This window comes from Ahaetulla prasina, chromosome 3, assembly GCF_028640845.1.
Source record: "Ahaetulla prasina isolate Xishuangbanna chromosome 3, ASM2864084v1, whole genome shotgun sequence".
Lineage (NCBI taxonomy): Eukaryota > Metazoa > Chordata > Lepidosauria > Squamata > Colubridae > Ahaetulla > Ahaetulla prasina.
In genome coordinates this window covers 120,953,696-120,972,772 of record NC_080541.1, presented here as the reverse complement: position 1 = coordinate 120,972,772, position 19,077 = coordinate 120,953,696, and the positions used below count along the sequence as shown (strand labels likewise).

Below are 19,077 nucleotides of genomic sequence, written 5' to 3'. Positions count from 1 at the left end.
ATAGCTCTAGCTTGTTAAGAAAGGAATAAGCCATTTCACTCACTCACATGTCATTCAGGAGAATTCACTCGAGAAAGCAATTATGTTTAGAAGAGACTGTGGTAAAAGGAAACAAGGCCGTCAAAGAACATGGTGGCAGAACACCATCAAAGTTGACACCAGCCAGAGCACAGAACAACTCGAAGAAATAGTGCAAGATCGGAAGATGTGGAGAGACCCATCCCATAGAATTGTCAAGAGTCAGACACAACTGAATGAATAACATCATCACCATCATCATTACAAAGTCAATTCACATGTAATATTAAGCAAATCATAAATGGAGTTTCCTGGCTTGTTCAATTGATCTTCATGTTAGGAAAAACAAGGAAGAACTGACAGAAAAGCACGGCAGGTTGGTTGCCAAAAGACAAAACAATTAGAATTCTATCTTATTGTTATATAACAATTCTATTTCTATTATATAATCCTTCTGAATATATTCATTAATGTTCACATGCCAGTTTGGAACTAAGACACAATTATATCATTAATGAAAAACACATTCATTTCAGTGAAATGTAAGTAAGTTTAATTTTACAATGTTCAATTGAAGACATTATATTTAAACACCCACAAAACCTAATGGGAAGTGGGTTTTTAGTAAGACAAAAATGACAGTCACATTCATAAATTGAACGTTACTGTTATAGAAACTGGCTTACTAAAAGGAAGGAAGGTAGGAAGTTGTTAAGCAACGGTAACATTAAAAGAAACCAAAAGCAGAACTAAATGTCAGCCACCCTCAAATGTACTATCTATAACTCATCTTTAAAAACTCAGATTACTAATTTATTAAATTACTAGCAAATGTACTATATTCAATTGCATCATTAAAATATGTTATTAAAAACAGTTCACAAAAAAATATGGTTTTGCTTCCATTTTCAATTTTTCAGCAAAAATTTGTGTAATGGGTCAATTTTGATATGACAGTATTCTATCTAGTTTTGATTTATAGTGCTCAAGCAAGTTCGAATGATAAAAAATAAACTTCATCTACTTATAGCTCTAGCTTGTTAAGAAAGGAATAAGCCATTTCACTCACTCACATGTCATTCAGGAGAATTCACTCGAGAAAGCAATTATGTTTAGAAGAGACTGTGGTAAAAGGAAACAAGGCCGTCAAAGAACATGGTGGCAGAACACCATCAAAGTTGACACCAGCCAGAGCACAGAACAACTCGAAGAAATAGTGCAAGATCGGAAGATGTGGAGAGACCCATCCCATAGAATTGTCAAGAGTCAGACACAACTGAATGAATAACATCATCACCATCATCATTACAAAGTCAATTCACATGTAATATTAAGCAAATCATAAATGGAGTTTCCTGGCTTGTTCAATTGATCTTCATGTTAGGAAAAACAAGGAAGAACTGACAGAAAAGCACGGCAGGTTGGTTGCCAAAAGACAAAACAATTAGAATTCTATCTTATTGTTATATAACAATTCTATTTCTATTATATAATCCTTCTGAATATATTCATTAATGTTCACATGCCAGTTTGGAACTAAGACACAATTATATCATTAATGAAAAACACATTCATTTCAGTGAAATGTAAGTAAGTTTAATTTACAATGTTCAATTGAAGACATTATATTTAAACACCCACAAAACCTAATGGGAAGTGGGTTTTTTTAGTAAGACAAAAATGACAGTCACATTCATAAATTGAACGTTACTGTTATAGAAACTGGCTTACTAAAAGGAAGGAAGGTAGGAAGTTGTTAAGCAACGGTAACATTAAAAGAAACCAAAAGCAGAACTAAATGTCAGCCACCCTCAAATGTACTATCTATAACTCATCTTTAAAAAAACTCAGATTACTATTTTTTAGTAAAATCTTCTGGTCAGCACAACCCTTATATAAGTCTTGAATATTACATAATATTACAAACATCATGGCACTAAATAAGTAAATTTTAACTGAATCACTATGGAATTCTTGAAGTTTTTTCTATTACATGCTAAGCTTCATTCTAGTATTTATTATGTACTCTGCTCTCCAAACAGGTAAGATGAATCAAACTGCATTAGAGCTATAAAACATCACCAGGCTGCAGACTGCTTCTCAGTGGCTAACAATATAATATAAAAATAACAATCTACATGAACCAGTAAACTGATGGCAAACCCAGACAACATATAAAGCAGAAATCATACTCCTGGCAGGAGCTTCATCCATTCTTGCCCAAAGCCTAGGAGGACAAGAGGTAAATATGTAAGGCCTCCAGAATGCCATTAAGAAGGGAGCTACCCAGATTTCAAGAGGAAGCCCACTTCAAAGGACAAGAACCACAATGAGAAGGCATCCATCTTGAAAAATGAGGAACTCAAAATACACCCATCCTATCAGTCCAAACAGGCCAGCAGATAACACTGAAATGGGCAATATCTCAAATATTTCATATGAATATAAGGTTACAGAGGCCATAGCCACCCTAACTACTCAAATATTCTCTTAAATAATGTGTAATATTTAAAACTAGAAAAATGAAAGATTTGGTATATAGTATAGAGTACTACTATACTATAGTACTATAGTATAGAGTTAATCATGCAACTTTAAACATACATTCAGAGAAGTGCCATTCCTCAATGAAAGGCTCATAGCAGACAGCAAAGTATGCCAAATCTGTACAAATAAAAAACAAAATCACTGCTTTAAAATATATAGCCAAAATGTTTTAAAGAAAACAAGACACTGACCTTTGTGATAAGAATTCTATATTTATCCAACATCGCTTGATTATCATGACATCCTGCTAGTAACTGCCATACTTCAGCTCTCAAAGCTTCTGGTACACCCCTTTTCACCAATGAAGATAGACCTTTTGGTCGCATGTCCAGATTATTATGCCTAGATAAAATAAAGACAATTTTTTCCAGTTCAATTTTTTTCTTTGTTTCTTATATTTCTATATGTGATATTGAGACTGCTAAAAAAAATACGGAGGACTAGGAAGGATGCTTTATCACCATTTTGATCTTGCTAAGGTCATATTTAAGTATAATCCATACCATCTCAATACTATATCCCAGCCTGAAACCCAAGGGATCCATTTCCTCCAGATCCTTCTGGAGCTGCAAGCCTAATAATTGAAGACTGGAGTTAACCTAAGCAAGGCCATGGGACAATTATCTGTGGACACCATGACAGTGGAAAAACGATTACATTTTGCTGCTTTTATTTCCACAAGGTCACCCTAACAAAGGCTCTTATCCATGCACAATTAGATTCAACATTTGCTTTCTCCAGCACCATTTTAAACATCTTTTCTGTTGTTTCATCTCCTCAAATTTCTCAGAAAGCAAGCAAGTTCTCCAGTTGTACCTGTGATCCAATTCAAAGCCATGGCTGTCCCTTCACTCTAGGTAATGACAAGGACTTGGCTGAATTGTACCTAAGAATTGCAGGAAAAGTAAAATTTTTCTCTGAAACTCAACAGGGTCCATTAGACACCTGAAGAGGACCCACTGAAGGGAAGACTGGTTGCAGGCAACTCTGTGGCTAACACAAAATGATTTAATGAGTGACTGCTCCCACTGTATCAATAGCAAATGGTTTTCTTTTCAATGAAATCTAGCCTAATAAAAATACAAAAAAAAAAAAAAGCATGCACTCCAGACAATTGCATAGATATTTTAGATATATTTTCTTCCATTAAGTCATGTCCATTTTTCACTCCCTGCAGTTTTCGTGACAAAATTTTTGTGATTTGCCATTTCCTCCTTCCTAGGGTTGAAAGAAAATGACTGGCCCAAGATCACCCAGTTGGTTTCATGCCTAAGGCAGATCCCCCAGTTTATAGCATGATGTCTTAACCACAACACAAAACTAGATTATACTCCCTCAAATAGGCAAGGCCAGAACAAAGTAATTTAATTTACATTTCACTAGAATTACATACTATTTCATTAAATAATTAATAATATTACCCTCTATTGATATGATAATTTTCCATTTTGACTTTTAAAATTACAGTTTGGTGAAAATAGGACGGATGCCACAAACAGCTTTCAACGCTAAAACTGAGAATCTGCATATTTGAGTTAAATACTTCTAAAAGAAAGCTTATTAATTTTTTCCCTGCTCTGCAGTTCTGAAAGTTTCTTTTAAAAGTTAGTTTTAAAAAATTTCCTCATTAACTCTTACCATCGTCCCAATAATTCTCCCCAAGAATACAGTATCTTCTCTGGGCAATCTTTGGAGACATCACCAGTACCACTTGAGAGTTCATTATCGCTTCCTGCAAGAGAGATCAGGAGCAACAATATTGATCAATGTCACAATATAGCCTTTATTTGAAGTTAGGAGTTAGGAATAAGTTAGGTATACTGGCGATATATTGCCATCCTGCTGCTCAGCAGCATCTTTACTCAAGAAGCTTGACCTAATTCCCAAATGGGTATAGTCCCTCCAGATGCCTTATACACTGTAAGCCACCCTGAGTCTTCGGAGAAGGGCAGGATATAAATGTAAAAAAAAAAAAAAGATGCTAGACTGGGAGACTTCAGCATCCATGTCCGGGGAGGCGGGGGAATAGAACAATATCAGTTCATGATTTTAAGATATCCATAACTCTAATAACCTTATCCCATTATTATGGAACCAATGTATATAAATTCATTTTACTCTCACCCTCTTCAGCATCATCCTCTTGCAAAGAAATTTGATCAGCAAAGCTTAATGGACTAACTGCTTCTTCCTCTCTTTCAGAATTGCAATGTAGACTCAAGACTTCATAGATTGCATCTCCAGCATTTATACTGCCTTTCCCTTCACACTAAATACAAATGACAAAAAACATAATTTAGCCTAAGCAACTCTAGATACTAAAATTATTGTTCATTTCCTGTATAAGAATGAAAAAAACTAATGGATAAAACAAATTCTATTGGTTTTACTTCCTTAAGTCATTATTGTTGTTTGCTAACACTGTAGCTAATTTAAAATTTGATATGCTAAAAATACAAAAATCTGGGCATTCTTCTGGATGCACAGCTGTTGTTGGAAGATCAAACGACGGCCGTCGCCAGAGGAGCTTTTTATCAGGTTCGCCTGATTCGCCAGTTGCGTCCCTTCTTAGACCGAGATGCCCTATGCACGGTCACCCATGCCCTTGTCACCTCCCGTCTGGACTACTGTAATGCTCTCTACATGGGGCTCCCCTTGAAGAGCACCCGGACACTTCAGCTGGTCCAGAATGCAGCCGCGCGGGTGATAAAGGGAGCAATTGAGGCTCCCATATAACACCACTCCTGCGGAGGCTGCACTGGCTTCCGGGTGCAATTCAAGGTACTGGTTACCACCTTTAAAGTGCTTCATGGCATGGGACCTGGCTATTTACGGGACCACCTGCTGCGACCGACGCCTCCCAGTGACCAGTGCGCTCCCACAGAGTGGGCCTCCTCGGGGTACCGTCGGCTAGACAATGTCAGCTGGCGACCCCCAAGGGGAGGGCCTTCTCTGTGGGGGCCCCAACCCTATGGAACGAATTACCACCAGGCATTCGCCAACTCCCTGATCTCCGGACTTTCCAACGCGAGCTGAAAACATGGCTGTATCATCGTGCAGGACTGGCCTGATAGTTTTAATTGGGAATTTTAAATGGGTTTTAAGGAGTCAGCTTAAATTTAAATATTTCATTTTAAATTATTTTAGTGTTTGTACAAATTGTTTTAATATGGCTGCAAACCGCCCTGAGTCCTTCGGGAGAAGGGCGGTATAGAAATATAAACAAACAAATAAATAAATAAATAAATTTCCTCAACACTGTCAAACTAGTTACTAAGTCTGCATTACTATTAATCTTCTCATCGTTCCTATCACCCATCTCCTCCCACTTATGACTGTAATCTTGTTACTGGTATCCTTAAGATTTATATTGACTGTTTCCCTATGACTATCATTAAGTGTTGTGTCTTATGATTCTTGATAAATATATATTTTATTTTATGTACTCCAAGAGCGTATGCACCAAGACAAATTCCTGTGTGTCCAATCACACTTGGCCAACAAAGAATTCTATTCTATTACAACTTTGATGCAGTTTGCTTTCTCTAGCCTTATAAACATATCCAGATTTTTTTTATTGCCATAATCCCAGATCACTATGCCATTCATTTTACTTCCACTTATAAAAATTTTTTTCTTTAAGGTAAAAGCATTTTGAACCCTCATTGGTTGGACCTGTCTTGCTGGAAAGCTAACAGGCTTAAACAGAATGTTATTTCTGTCAAACTTTTTTTTCAACACTAAAATTACTGTTTCAAAAACCCTGAGTATAAAATGTTGCATCCAGTTACCAAATTTTGAATTGTTATACCTGTAACAGAATATATTGAATTCTGAATTGAAAAGAAGTTTCACCTATTTTTCTCTCATCTGAGGAGTTTAACTAAGCTGCTATATTTTCTCAGGGACAGAATTTTTATCGTGGACAAGCCTCAGTCATGCTTACAGGGTCCTTATATACTCAAAGACTCTTTCATTGTTGTAATTAAAAATTTAACATGCTATTGCTAAATTTTCATATTAATAGTATATTTGCTGCTTTAATTCTGTTGATCTGTTACTGAGTGGGTAGCATACAAACAAGTGAAACAAACAAACAAAACCCTTGACTGCAGACCCAGCAAGAAAGACTCAAATCCTTACTTGCCACATCTGAAAAAGTTTTCTTGAGCCAAAACCCTCTTCTGGCACCAGGACCTACCATCGTGAGTAATATAAAGTCAAGTCTTTCAACTGAGGACATTTTACATTTTTGAGATGGATCCAATCATGCACTAATAAAACCTGGTTGGGGGTGGGGTGGAGTTTAGCTTCATGAGAAATCTAGTGAACAAGCAGCAAAATGTGAGAGAACAGCCCAAGGACACAATCTTTTTGAGGACAGGTGCTTAACTGCCAGAGGGATTGAGGATATGGAAGGGCTAGGAGGTGAAATTGCCAATCAAAGGAGGACAAGACTCCTGGCATCTTATGCAGCAGCAGGAGAAGGGAACTAAGAGAAGACATGTGGGAACTGAAGATAGAAGGATAGAAGACAGAAGATAGAACATGTCTTAGAGAGATTCATTGTTCAAACCTGGGACTACCTCCCCCTTTCAGAGAGGCAGTTAGAAATAATTTTCAAACCGGGATATGCTAATGGCTTAAAAGTTTTAGTAAATTTTAACTGGGGTTATTTATTAATTTATTAATTTTAGGGTTTTAAACTTTTAAATGTCGGCCACTTTTGTAATATGCTCATTTTAATTTCTGTTTTAATTTGTGTATATTGTGGGTTTTATCTTCTGGCTGTACACCGCCCTGAGTCCTTCGGGAGAAGGGCGGTATAAAAATCTAATAAAATAAATAAATAAATAAATAAATATGGATTGGGGGAGGAATACAGATAAACTGTACAAAGAAATTACCCTATTTAGCTATTATGTAATAGCCTGTTTTTCTTTATTCCTATATCAGCCAACTTTCTCCACTATCCTATTGCCCTGTTATGTTAATTTACAGACCTGAAAAACTTCTAAACCTTTAAAGGTTTTAATGATGAGGACAATAAGATACTAAATCCTAAATCCTACTGTCCCCATTTATTTGTATTCATTTCCTTCTTTCATGTCCAGGTTCATATTCATACCTTGTACATGTTTGACAAACTAATAAATAAATAAAATAAATGGAAGAAAGTAAGCCTAAAGGAGGGTGTGAAGCAGACCAAGGCAAAAAAATAAACTGGACTGAATTTATTTTAAGTGGATTTAATTACAGTAGTTACCTATAATGTCTATTAGGACTAAGCCTTGGCTTATCCACATCCATTCTCTAACTACAGGTAGTCCCACAATTGAGCTCAAAATTTCTGTTACTAAACAACGTATTTGTTAAGTGAATTTTGCCCAATTCTATGACCTTTCTTGCCACACTTGTTAAGTGAATCACTGTAGTTGATTCACTTACTAACATGGTTAAACAGGCTTCCCCACTGACTTTGCTTGTCAGAAGGTCGCAAAAGATGATCACATGACCCTGAGACACTGCAACCGTCATAAATACGAACCAGCTGTAAAGCATCTGAATTTTGATCACATAACCATGAGGATGCTGCAATGGAAGTGTGATAAATGGTCATAAATCACTTTTTTCACTGCCGTTGTAACTTTGAATGGTCACTAAATGAACTGTTGTAAGTCGAGGACTACCTGTATTCCCTTCCAGGAACATTCAATCAAATAAGGCAAAAAGAGCTCAAATCACTTTCCTAATCATCCATAAATCCCAGAAAGATATTGTTATGAAGGGTATCATAACAAGAAATCCTATAGAGCAAACACAAATGGATTTCCTCTGTCCCATTTGTGGCGCAAGTCTAGCCATAAAAGCAGTAATGTTCATTTTGTCTCCCACTCAGGACTGACCCTTTTTTAAAAGTCATGCATTTGAATATGCAGTTTTATCATATTTACAAGGAATCCTAAAAACTTTCTTAAATCCTTGTATTAAAAATAAATATTTTTTTTCTTCTGCTATGTCTCAGGTGTAATAGAATATGAATGTCTGAATAAAAAGATAGGATATAGATGGAAAAATAATTTTAAAAATTAACTTTACCATCACCATTTGTTTTATTTAAAAGCTGTCAGAATTTTGTTATGCTAGACTGTTTTCTTAAGACACTGAATTATTTCATTTAAATTATTAAATAAAATTAGCAACTCTTCTGAATGAACATTGTTAAAGACCCAAAATTTCCTATTAAAACATACACAAATTTTCAAACTAAGATTCTATAGTTTAGCATTTATTTTCATAAGAATACAGCCTATAAATGTTATCACTCAGTCTAGAAATAAAAAGGTTGAAATGTTCTCAGATGTGTAGGTTTTAAAGGATCATTCAGTCCTTGAAACTCTTTCAGAATCTGATAAAAGGAGCTATTTTTCAGATATGGTAAAGTATCAAGGTGGCATCAAAAAAGCTATAAATAACTGCATTAATAAAAAGAACAGTATGCTGCACTTACTCTTGACACAAGAAACAGAATTTCCTTTCAGTAATATAATTTGTAGAGTATAGCCTCACCAGTAAAAAAGGGGGATTTGATGAAACTGGTTCTCTTGAATCTTTCAAAGCAAACAAATCATGTCACCCCTAAAGCAGCAGAGTAACCTACCAGAGATTTATTGCAGCTATTCTTAGGAACAAAAAGTCTCTTCCCTACTGCTGCTTTCCAAACAATCAATCTCCCAGTCCATATACAAAATGCTAAAATGAAAAGTCTTCATACACAATAAAATGTATTCCATGAAGTAAAAAATAAACACACAGAAAAAAATAATGAGTATAGAAATTAATGCCTCAAGAATCTCATTGTAATTCCTTTTCAAATGGTCAGCTTTGATAAATAGAAAACCAAGTTTGTAAATTTAAGTTATGTTAATTAAGATGGCATGCAGCATGGGGCTAAGAAAGCTGCCCAGAAGGATGGGGGAAAATGTTCGTGACTTATGTAGCATTCTCTTTTTCTCTTACAGATTGGAAGCAGAATACTGAAGAACAAATGTTAATTTTAACAAAACTTTCAAATACGTGTCCATTAACCTGTTCGCAACTTATCTCTCTTACTGTAACAAGGACAATAAACAAATACAAATGATAAATGAATAACAAACAAACAAATAACATCACAAAGACATATGTTGGAGTCATTAAAAAATTGAAATTTGTCTAGTTGCCATTATTCAAACAGGTTCAGGTCTCATTGAGTACAGTGCAATTTATTCCTGGGGATGGGGGCATGGGGAGTGCTGACATTCCATGGGGTGTGTTTCTGACTCTGCAGGTGTAGTAATGCAATCAAATAGCAATAGCACTTAGACTTATATACCACTTCATAGTGCTTTTACAACCCTCTCTAAGTGGTTTACAGAGTCAGCATATTGCCCCCAACAATCTGGGTCCTAATTTTACCCACCTTGGAAGGATGGAAGGCTGAGTTAACCTTGAGCCGGTGAGATTTGAACTGCTAAACTGAAGCTAGCAGTCAGCTGAAGTAGCCTGCAGTACTGCACTCTAACCACTGTGCCACCTCGGCTCTAGTGATCCCATGTTTCCTGAACTGAGGGCTGTGCTTGTTCCTTTATAGTTTCTTTTGATGCTATCACTCTTTGTTGTGAAGCTTATCACTATTGCAGAAGTGCAAGCAGAGTTTGTGGAGCTTGAGTCTGTCATCATTTGAAAGCAAAAGGATTACTGATTGTTGCAAGTTTCTTTTCTAAGGAGGATTTCCCATGACACATGCTGCTTTCATGGGGATGCTGCCTATGTTTTGACTGCATATGAACATGGATAAGTTTCTCTTAGTTCTCTTACAAGTTTGTGTTGAGGTTGGGATGAACTGTTGGGTGTTTGTAGACAATGCTGGATTTGGTTTCTCTGAGGACAAGAAGCCAGTTGTTGGTGCTTTGGATGGTAGGAATGATTAAACTTGTGGCATAAGGGAGGTTATCTGAAAAAATGTTTTGTGGCATACCATGATTTTTTATTTAGTGGAAAATTTTGTGTTGGTATATTATGATACACATGGTAATTTGAGATTGAATCGCATGAACTAGACATTATATTAGCAAACCAAAAATAGTATTGTTTTAGTCAATGTGTCATCATAGCATGTTACATAATTGTAATTATAATATGAGCTCTCTGTCTGTCTAAAATGTGGGCTGCTGCAACTGAAAAAGTGAAGATGCTTGGTCTTCTTCAAAACCAGATCCGCATATAACTTTCTACAATATAGACTTGGAAAGTTATCAGTATATTAATCATCAAAGATATAAATAACTTGCTTCCCCAAAAAGCATATGAAGTTGCTCTGTCACATTCTCTAAGAATTTGCCTAAAATCCATACATGAGGGGTGACTCAATAATGTTACAGTTAGTCCTCGTTTACCAACCACTGATTCAAAATTTTGATCATTCAAAATGTTGATGATGGAAAGTGAGTGGCACTCACAACAGTATTCAAAGTTGTGTCTGCAGTAGTGTCCCCCCCCCGGCACAGTTTGGGCACTTCACACCTCTTGTGTATTTATAATAATAATAATAATAATAATAATAATAATAATAATAATAATAATAATAATAATAATAATAATAATAATAATATTTTAATTTGTATACCGCCCTTCTCCCGAAGGACTCAGGGCGGTGAACAGGCAGATAAAATATAAATACACACAGTAATTAAAAACATCCCTTAAAAAACTAATTCAAATGCCCAAAAATGTTAAAAAACGTACTCCCCCGTAAAATAACAAAATTTTAAAAACCCATCCAATAAAAATAAAAATCAGGCTAGTCCAGCCATACGAAATAAATAAGTTTTAAGTTCGCGGCGAAATTATGATGGTTGCCATGTCTCATAGTCACATGATTGCCATTTGCAACTTTCATAGCCAGCTTCCAATAAGCAAATTCAATGGAGAAGCCACTAGTGGATAAATTATACTGGTTGATTGTTTTTGTTTTAATTATACACATTGCCTAAAATCACATGCAAATGAGATGATGATCATGCAAATGAGATGATGATTCCATAAATAAATAGCAAGAAGTTGCAAATCCCAGGCATGTGATATTATGCTTAATAACCCATGGTGATTTGCAGCCAGATGTGATAAACTGATGTCAGGTGCAGTCATGTGACTTTTTACTTTACAACTGCTTCACTTAGCAATAGAGTTGCCAGTCCTATTTTGCAGTTGGTAATAGAGAACTACCTGTATTATTATTATCCTTACCTATTTCCTCCTGGGTAATTTACAATTGAGAAGGGCAGGGTTCAAAAATAAAGATGAACCATATCCAACTAATCTGCAGTTATGTCACTTGACTAAGGCAATCAATCCTCCAATTCCCAGCTCTCAAAGAAACTTGCCAAATTGTCCAACAGAAAAAGGCATTCCTTCCCATTTATTTTTCTTATGTACCATTGACAGCCAGGTTCCATTTGCCTATAAACTGTAATCCCCAACATTTAATTTACATAGCATTTTGCAAAGTATATATAGAAAACGAAATACTTTTCCAACTCATTATTTCTTCTTTTTTTATTAAAAATTACCTGTTTTAATTTCATATAGAATGTTTTTGTGTAAGTTTTCCTGCTGAAGTACCAGAAGCGTTCATTGGCTGGATACACTCGCACAAGTGTCTCTAACAGAAAACGAACTGGCTCTACCACTTCTGTGACTACCATATCTACTGCCACAGTCATGTATACACGCTTATCTGTAATACACAAAGAAAATTAAATTTCACATTAAATGACAATAACAATAAAGTATATTCATATGCTTGGGAATTTATGATTTCTATTCTACCGATATTCTTCTCTTGTATAATTCCATATTAGTATTTCATAACATTGCCCTCACCCCTACTCTTCCCTTTTCTCTCCAAAGTTCCACTTCTATTTATGGATCAGATCTGACTTTTTTAATGCAATATCTATTGCGTTATAAATAAATGCATACTGAAGTGCATGAAGAATGCTATCAAAACAGAAGGCTATATACAATATATTTAATCCCTTTCTAATAATGTGGTCACAGAATAGCATTTTAAATGCATACTTACCCTTAGGAGTTTCTTCATTTAAGACTAAAAAGATAGGTATGTTAGGATTCCAAAGGCCAGTTATTACATAAGCTTTACCATCTGAACTTTTCCCCATAGACTCCTAAGAACAAAAACAGGATTTTTCCAAAATTACTTTTCAGTTTTTGATTTTGTGACTGTACAACTAAAAACCATAATAAACATATTTTTAAAAGTGCAATCTTTAGTCTTGATTAACAACTGAACAATAGTAGAGATAATTCCCTTAAGTTGTTTTTAATTTGCCATTTGTTTTAATAACAGCTTATGTGAGTATAGGTTGTAAAACCACAAAGTCAAACAAAGTACATTTAGCTAAAAACTGCAAATTTATGTGGACATTATTAGATCTCACATCTTACATATGATACACCAAAAATACTCCATGACTTTATATTATAAAGATTGGATTATGCCCATGTACATATAAATAAATAGCCATATCTACTTCAATTTTACAAAGCTTTTTCCTTGCCAAATTTCCATGTTCTCAATATTTATGTGAAATACATATCCAAGTATTTTGGACAAATATATTTGGCCCAAAGGGTTCATAAAATCTTTTTTTTTTTTGAAAGCCTGCTGGATTTGGTATATTGGAAATTATTTAGGCCATCTCATTTTGTACCATTATTGGTTTTCTCTATAGGAAAAGGAGTTGAATTTGGTTCTTCTGCTCTCAGATTGACAACATTTTAGCTAGGATTGTCCTCTATATAAATTTGATAAGGTGATCAGAGCTACTTGAAAATCACCATTACAACCTTTTAAAGGTTTTTCTCAGGAACCACCTCTCCTGGGTTAGTGCACTCCATTTAGATCTCTAAGAGAAGGGATGATGCAAGTAAGATCAGCTAAGGAGCTACATCTGGTGGCTCCCAGGTGAGTGTCTGCTGTGGTCCCTGCCTTATGGAACATCCTTCCCTCTGAAATTGGATTGGCCCATCTCTTTTGATTTTTTGAAAAGTCCTCAGGACCTAGTTATCCTGATAGGCCTGGGGCTCTAAGGGAATCTGAGATTTGATGGCTTTATTGCTGAAAGAGCCATTTTTATCTTCCCTTTGCCCAGAGTTAGCATTTTTGTTTTTATGTTATTTATTACTGTAACTTTTTAGATTAGTTTATTGTTTATTTATTGTTGTATACTGCCTAGCGTCCCCTTTTGGGGGAGATGGATGCTATATACATTTGATAAATAAACAAATATAGAATCCAGCAATCAACAATTAATCAGGGCAACTATACACTACTGTAGAATATTCTAGAAGCATAACCATTTTCTGCCTTCATGAAAAAAGAAACAAAATATTTCCAATTCTGATTCCAGAAGGCTATATTTGGGGTGAAAACAATGGATTTTTTGACAGAGTCATTAAATCCAAAACAAATATTATCACATAAGCTTTTGCCAGTTAAACTAGAGAATTATTACCATATCCAGTAAGTGCATGTCACTGTTTTTGACATTTCGACCTGGACTTAGCAGCATTCCAAAGCACCTGCAATCAGGATTAGTGAACACAAGAAAAAGTCAAGTTTAAAACACTGAATTGTACACTGATATTACAGAGTATAATTTTCAATTTAAATAGGGAAAACCAATCTAATCCAGGTCCTATCAAGACAATCATTTTAGTGACTGTAGCCTGAGGAATACACAAAATGTTTGGAACAGTGAAACCTAATAAGTTGTCTGTTTGACACTGACAATACCATGGGTAGGAAAAAGTGGAATAACTAATCTGACTGGCTTTATCTAGTAATTAATCTTGTTGGCAAGAAAAGTAATTAAATTCAGAAGTCAAACTTACTCTGAGGTTCCATTTTGGTTTGCAAGCAAGTAGAATATACAACAAAAATTTAAGACAGTTAAATGCTAGTTGAATACAAAGCTAGCAAAAAACTCTATATGCTTCAAAGGGCTGTTCTAAGATTCAGAATGCAGCAGAACATTACTGAAATTATACTCTGAAGGAGAGTAAGAGCTTCTTTAGCAAAAGAGAAATGTAGCAATTAGAAGAAAATCCAAGCACAATCAGTCAGACCACATCTATTAAGTATCTTTGATTACAATGGAAAGACAACAAATGAAAACAATATATTAGGGCCATATACTTCCTCAGATTTTACTAAAGAGAGGTGCTCCCAAACAAGGAGAAAGGAAAATACGGTATTTGTTTGCAGTTTGTGTCTTACTAGACACAGGATTACTAGGATTACGGAGCTGCTATTAGGAGGTTTCCATTGTAGCTACATGGTTCTGAAAACCAACAAAGTTGCTTAATTATTAGCTGCAGATAAGTGCTGCATTCATATTTTTAATTATATATTTATTTCATTTATATGCTGCCCATTTTATCAACAGTGACTCTGGGCAGCTTATAAATACAGAAGTACAAACATTACAATGTTCAATAAACCAAAATTAAATAACAATTAATTTGTATTGGATTTATCCGTATTAACTCGAAAGCAATGCACAGTTCTACTATTTACTCATCTAACAAAAATTGCAAATGCAAACTTCATTTTGCAGTTGAATCAAAAGACAAACTGTTTACTGTCATTTCCCTTAAATTTTTATTTTAATTTTGTAGAAATAATAACACTACAATCTTTGGCCAATGGGAAAACCATAATTGGGGTACTGAGGGGTTGCCTATTTCTGCAAATATTGATTTTGGATTTTATTTTCTGACAGGACACTGACAGCTATTCTTGCTCTGCATTTGCTCTGGAATATTCCATAACTGGTCTTCCAAAACAGGCTGCATATACTGTCTGTAATAGTGTAAACCAGGGGTCCCCAACCCCCGGTCTGTGGACTGGCACAGGTCCGCAGCATGCCAGCAACTGGTCCAATCAAATAAGTGAAGCCCCATCCACAGGATGCAGGCAGCACACAAAACCACGGCCCCTCTATTCCCCAGAAAAACCTTTCTCCATAGCAGGGGTCTCCAACCTTGGCAACTTTAAGCCTGGAGGACTTCAGCTCCCAGAATTCCTCAGCCAGCTTTGCTGGCTGGGGGATTCTGGGGGTTGAAGTGCTCCAGGCTTAAAGTTGCCAAGGTTGGAGACCCCTGCTCCATAGAACCGTCCCTGCTGCCCAAAAGGTTGGGAGCCGCTGCCTGAAGGACTGTATTTTCAGAGGGCTAATCCCTTCAAACCACAAGATAATATTTCTGTTTTCCTTAGATTACTGTTTTTAAACACAACATTCAGAGTTACTCTTTGATGTTATAGATAGGCAATGTGAACTAATGTCACAACATCTAAGACAAGTTGCAGCATTTACATGATGACATCATCAGGCCCTTGTCATTTGTTTCCTTCCATGTCTATTCAGTTTTCTTTCTTTCCTGACCTCTAATAAGTAAAGGAGCCTTTGCACCTTGTTACAACCGAGAAACAGATTGGCTTATGTCTTTCAGTTTTTAAGCTGGGGGGGGGGGGGGCATCTTAACTTTGGACCTGAATGTTAGATGAAGCAGCAATTGCTGATGAATGCATTCATTCTACAAGCATCCCAAATTATAGGGCTTTTACTGTTGTTTGATGGATCAATATGGCTACTACCGCAATATGAATATCGTTAATATCTATATTAAAAGCTTAGACAATTTAATATTAACTTGCTTTAAAATTTACCACTGCAGCATATTCAATATTTCAATTAAGCTCAGCTGGGAAATTCCAGCTTGTGACCCCACAGTAGATCTGGTTCATAATGCAGTGGCCAGCAGCAGGATCTTCCCAGTTGGGGGTAGATAATTACTAATTATCAAGAGATGCTTAGCTGACATTAATTTCTCTGGCAACCACTCCATACCATAATATATTTTTAATTTCCTCTTTTGATTTATGTTTATTGTTTTAAGTATTGTTCTTTCATGCTGTTTTCTTGCTCTGGATACATGAAATGAAATGAAACAAAATGAAAATTGTTGCATCTACCAAAAAAATCCCCCTTCTAAGATAGAGGTGAGTTAGTCTACTTACTATCCCACCAGCTAACCAAAACAGAATTTCAGAATAGGCTCAACTTCCCATTTGGTGCTGGAAGGTAGAACAGGAATATTTTACCTTCCAGATCAGGAAGAGAAACAATCAATATTCTTACAGGATTTCCTTCTTTAAAAGTTCAGAAAAACTGTAATTAAACAGTACTATTACATATGATCCCCATTTACTGGCCACTTGTTTAGTAACTATTTGAAGTTATGACAGTATTGAAAAATAACTTTACAGTCGATTTATGACCATTTGCAACCTTCTCAGTGTCTCTCACTCACATGATTGCCTTTATAGTCAATGTGCACTATCCTGTGGCTGCCTTGTTGTTGTTTTTACCCTTTTGCAAAGCAGAGATTGGAGAGGAAGGGGTTGCAAGAAAGTAAAGCTGTTTATCTTCTACATACCTATATGCACTGGCAGCCCAGGTTGGGAGCAGCAGGCATTCTATGAAAACAGGTTACTCTCTTGAAATTCCTTTCTCCAATCTCTCCACTCTAAAGCTGAGGTATCAGATGTGAACAACCAAATCCATACTTGCAGAGTTTAAGCTAGCTATTTTATTATGTTCTGCCAATAATACAGGAATCTCCCCAGTCTCGCAGCTGTCCCCTGGGAACAGCTAGATAAGATTTCAAGGAATTCAGGGAGGACCAGTTGTGGCCCTTTTATGGTTGCACAGTGACTGTAGACTTGCACCATGCTTCATCCCTTCTCCCTACTAGACTGAATACTTCCCAACATTGCGGAGAAAAAGAACATGTAATTTCTGTACACAATCTCTCCTTTGCCTAACCATTCTTCCCCACCTCCAAAGTGGAGAGATTGGAGAGAAAGGGATTGCAAGAGAATAAGCTATCACTTTGCTTAGCAGCAGAATTGTTGATCCCAATTAGTCACTAAGCAAGGACTACCTATATTAAAAGTCAGAGGGAGGGAGTTACAGTTAAATACAATTATATTAATAACTAGGCTCCTGAGGTTCAGGAAGGAAGAATGAGAAGTTAAAATAATAGTTTCCTAACAAAGGAGCCACAAAAATTTATCTGTATGATTTTTTGCAGATTGTGTTTGTGCAAAACTTCCCCTTCCACCCCAGAAATAGGAAAATAAATAAAGAAAAATTAGCCAATTTATAATTTATAACTATCACTAAATATTATTTTTATACAAACGTAAGTCTGGGTTTAGACAAACCTGACCTTAAAAAATATATTGTTAATAATCCATATTTATAAATAAACAACTATGACAATCATCTATCAAACAGGTTTTCTGAGTGCAACATTTTTGAAAACAGTGAAAAGCAGTAAGAACCTAATATGAAACTAAACACTGATTTCAAATCTTATGGAAAGGCTGCCATCTAGAGGAGATAGTTTTTAAAATGTTTATTTTTTTTAGTAGACATGAATTAGGATCCACAATTTCCAGATAGCTTTTTATTTGCTTAATAATAAAGCAATTTTATTCAAATTTTATTTTATTTTAGAGGAAAGCAAATTCAAACTTTTTCCATTTCAAGACTCCATCTTGGAGGAAAAAAGGTACCTTCCTCACTGAAAATGGCAGCTTTAGGATGAGCTCTAAACAATTTAAAACATGAGAAAGCCTTAGATACCTTCAGCATCACTAGAATCTAACACAATCAGGATCACACTACACAGCTATTTTTACAAAAAAGAGAACAGTGAAAAATTAAGTCATAGATCTCAGATATATTAATTTAACTGGGATATAATTTGCATTAGAACAATTATCCACAACAGAAGGAACATTTTTAAAATCAAAAATCTATATTTAATAGTTCTTTATAAAATATGAAAAATGTTCTAATAAATGCTGGATGAAATGTTGGACCATATTTTGAGAACTCAATATTGGCTATTATAAAAGTTTCATAAATACCGGTAAACTGTTTACTAAAATGTATTTCTTTCAACCTTATCAACCCCAAAACATTTCAAGATAGCTTATGGCTTTTTTAAAAAGCATACAAACACTTTAAAATATAATGAATAAATCAATAGTATATATTAAGGACAGACAACAGAAGTTGGTGGACAAAGCTAATAAAACAGCTTGCTGAAGAGAAGTGCTAGTTTGGTACTCCACATTAAGCTTTCATGTGATTTCTTTAATCTTGGTTTAGCCTAACACGTGAACTTAGCCACTATAATTTGTAAATCATAGTTTATGATTTGTAAATCATAGTTCATGGCTTGCCTTTGTATGTGAACCAAACTGCTTATGCTCATTTAAGCAATCATGATTAAAGGTAAAGGTAAAGGTTCCCCTCGCACATACGTGCTAGTCATTGCCGACTCTAGAGGCGGTGCTCATCTCCATTTCAA

General features: G+C 35.4%; 1 protein-coding gene across 4 annotated transcripts in view; it reads right to left on the bottom strand.

Annotated features, from left to right (window-relative positions):
- Positions 1–19,077, bottom strand: part of RABGAP1L (RAB GTPase activating protein 1 like) — a 188,049-nt gene that overhangs the window by 146,573 nt on the left and 22,399 nt on the right. For all 4 annotated transcript variants that reach the window (XR_009154646.1, XM_058178630.1, XM_058178632.1 and 1 more), the window contains exons 7-12: positions 14,145–14,211; positions 12,692–12,794; positions 12,177–12,343; positions 4,690–4,834; positions 4,204–4,297; positions 2,757–2,907 (exon numbers count right to left, since the gene is read on the bottom strand). Coding sequence is in view for 3 of the 4 variants with exons in the window: in XM_058178630.1 (XP_058034613.1) it covers positions 2,757–2,907; positions 4,204–4,297; positions 4,690–4,834; positions 12,177–12,343; positions 12,692–12,794; positions 14,145–14,211 (727 nt within the window). In the remaining variant the exon portion in view is untranslated. The remainder of the gene's footprint in view (positions 1–2,756; positions 2,908–4,203; positions 4,298–4,689; positions 4,835–12,176; positions 12,344–12,691; positions 12,795–14,144; positions 14,212–19,077) is intronic.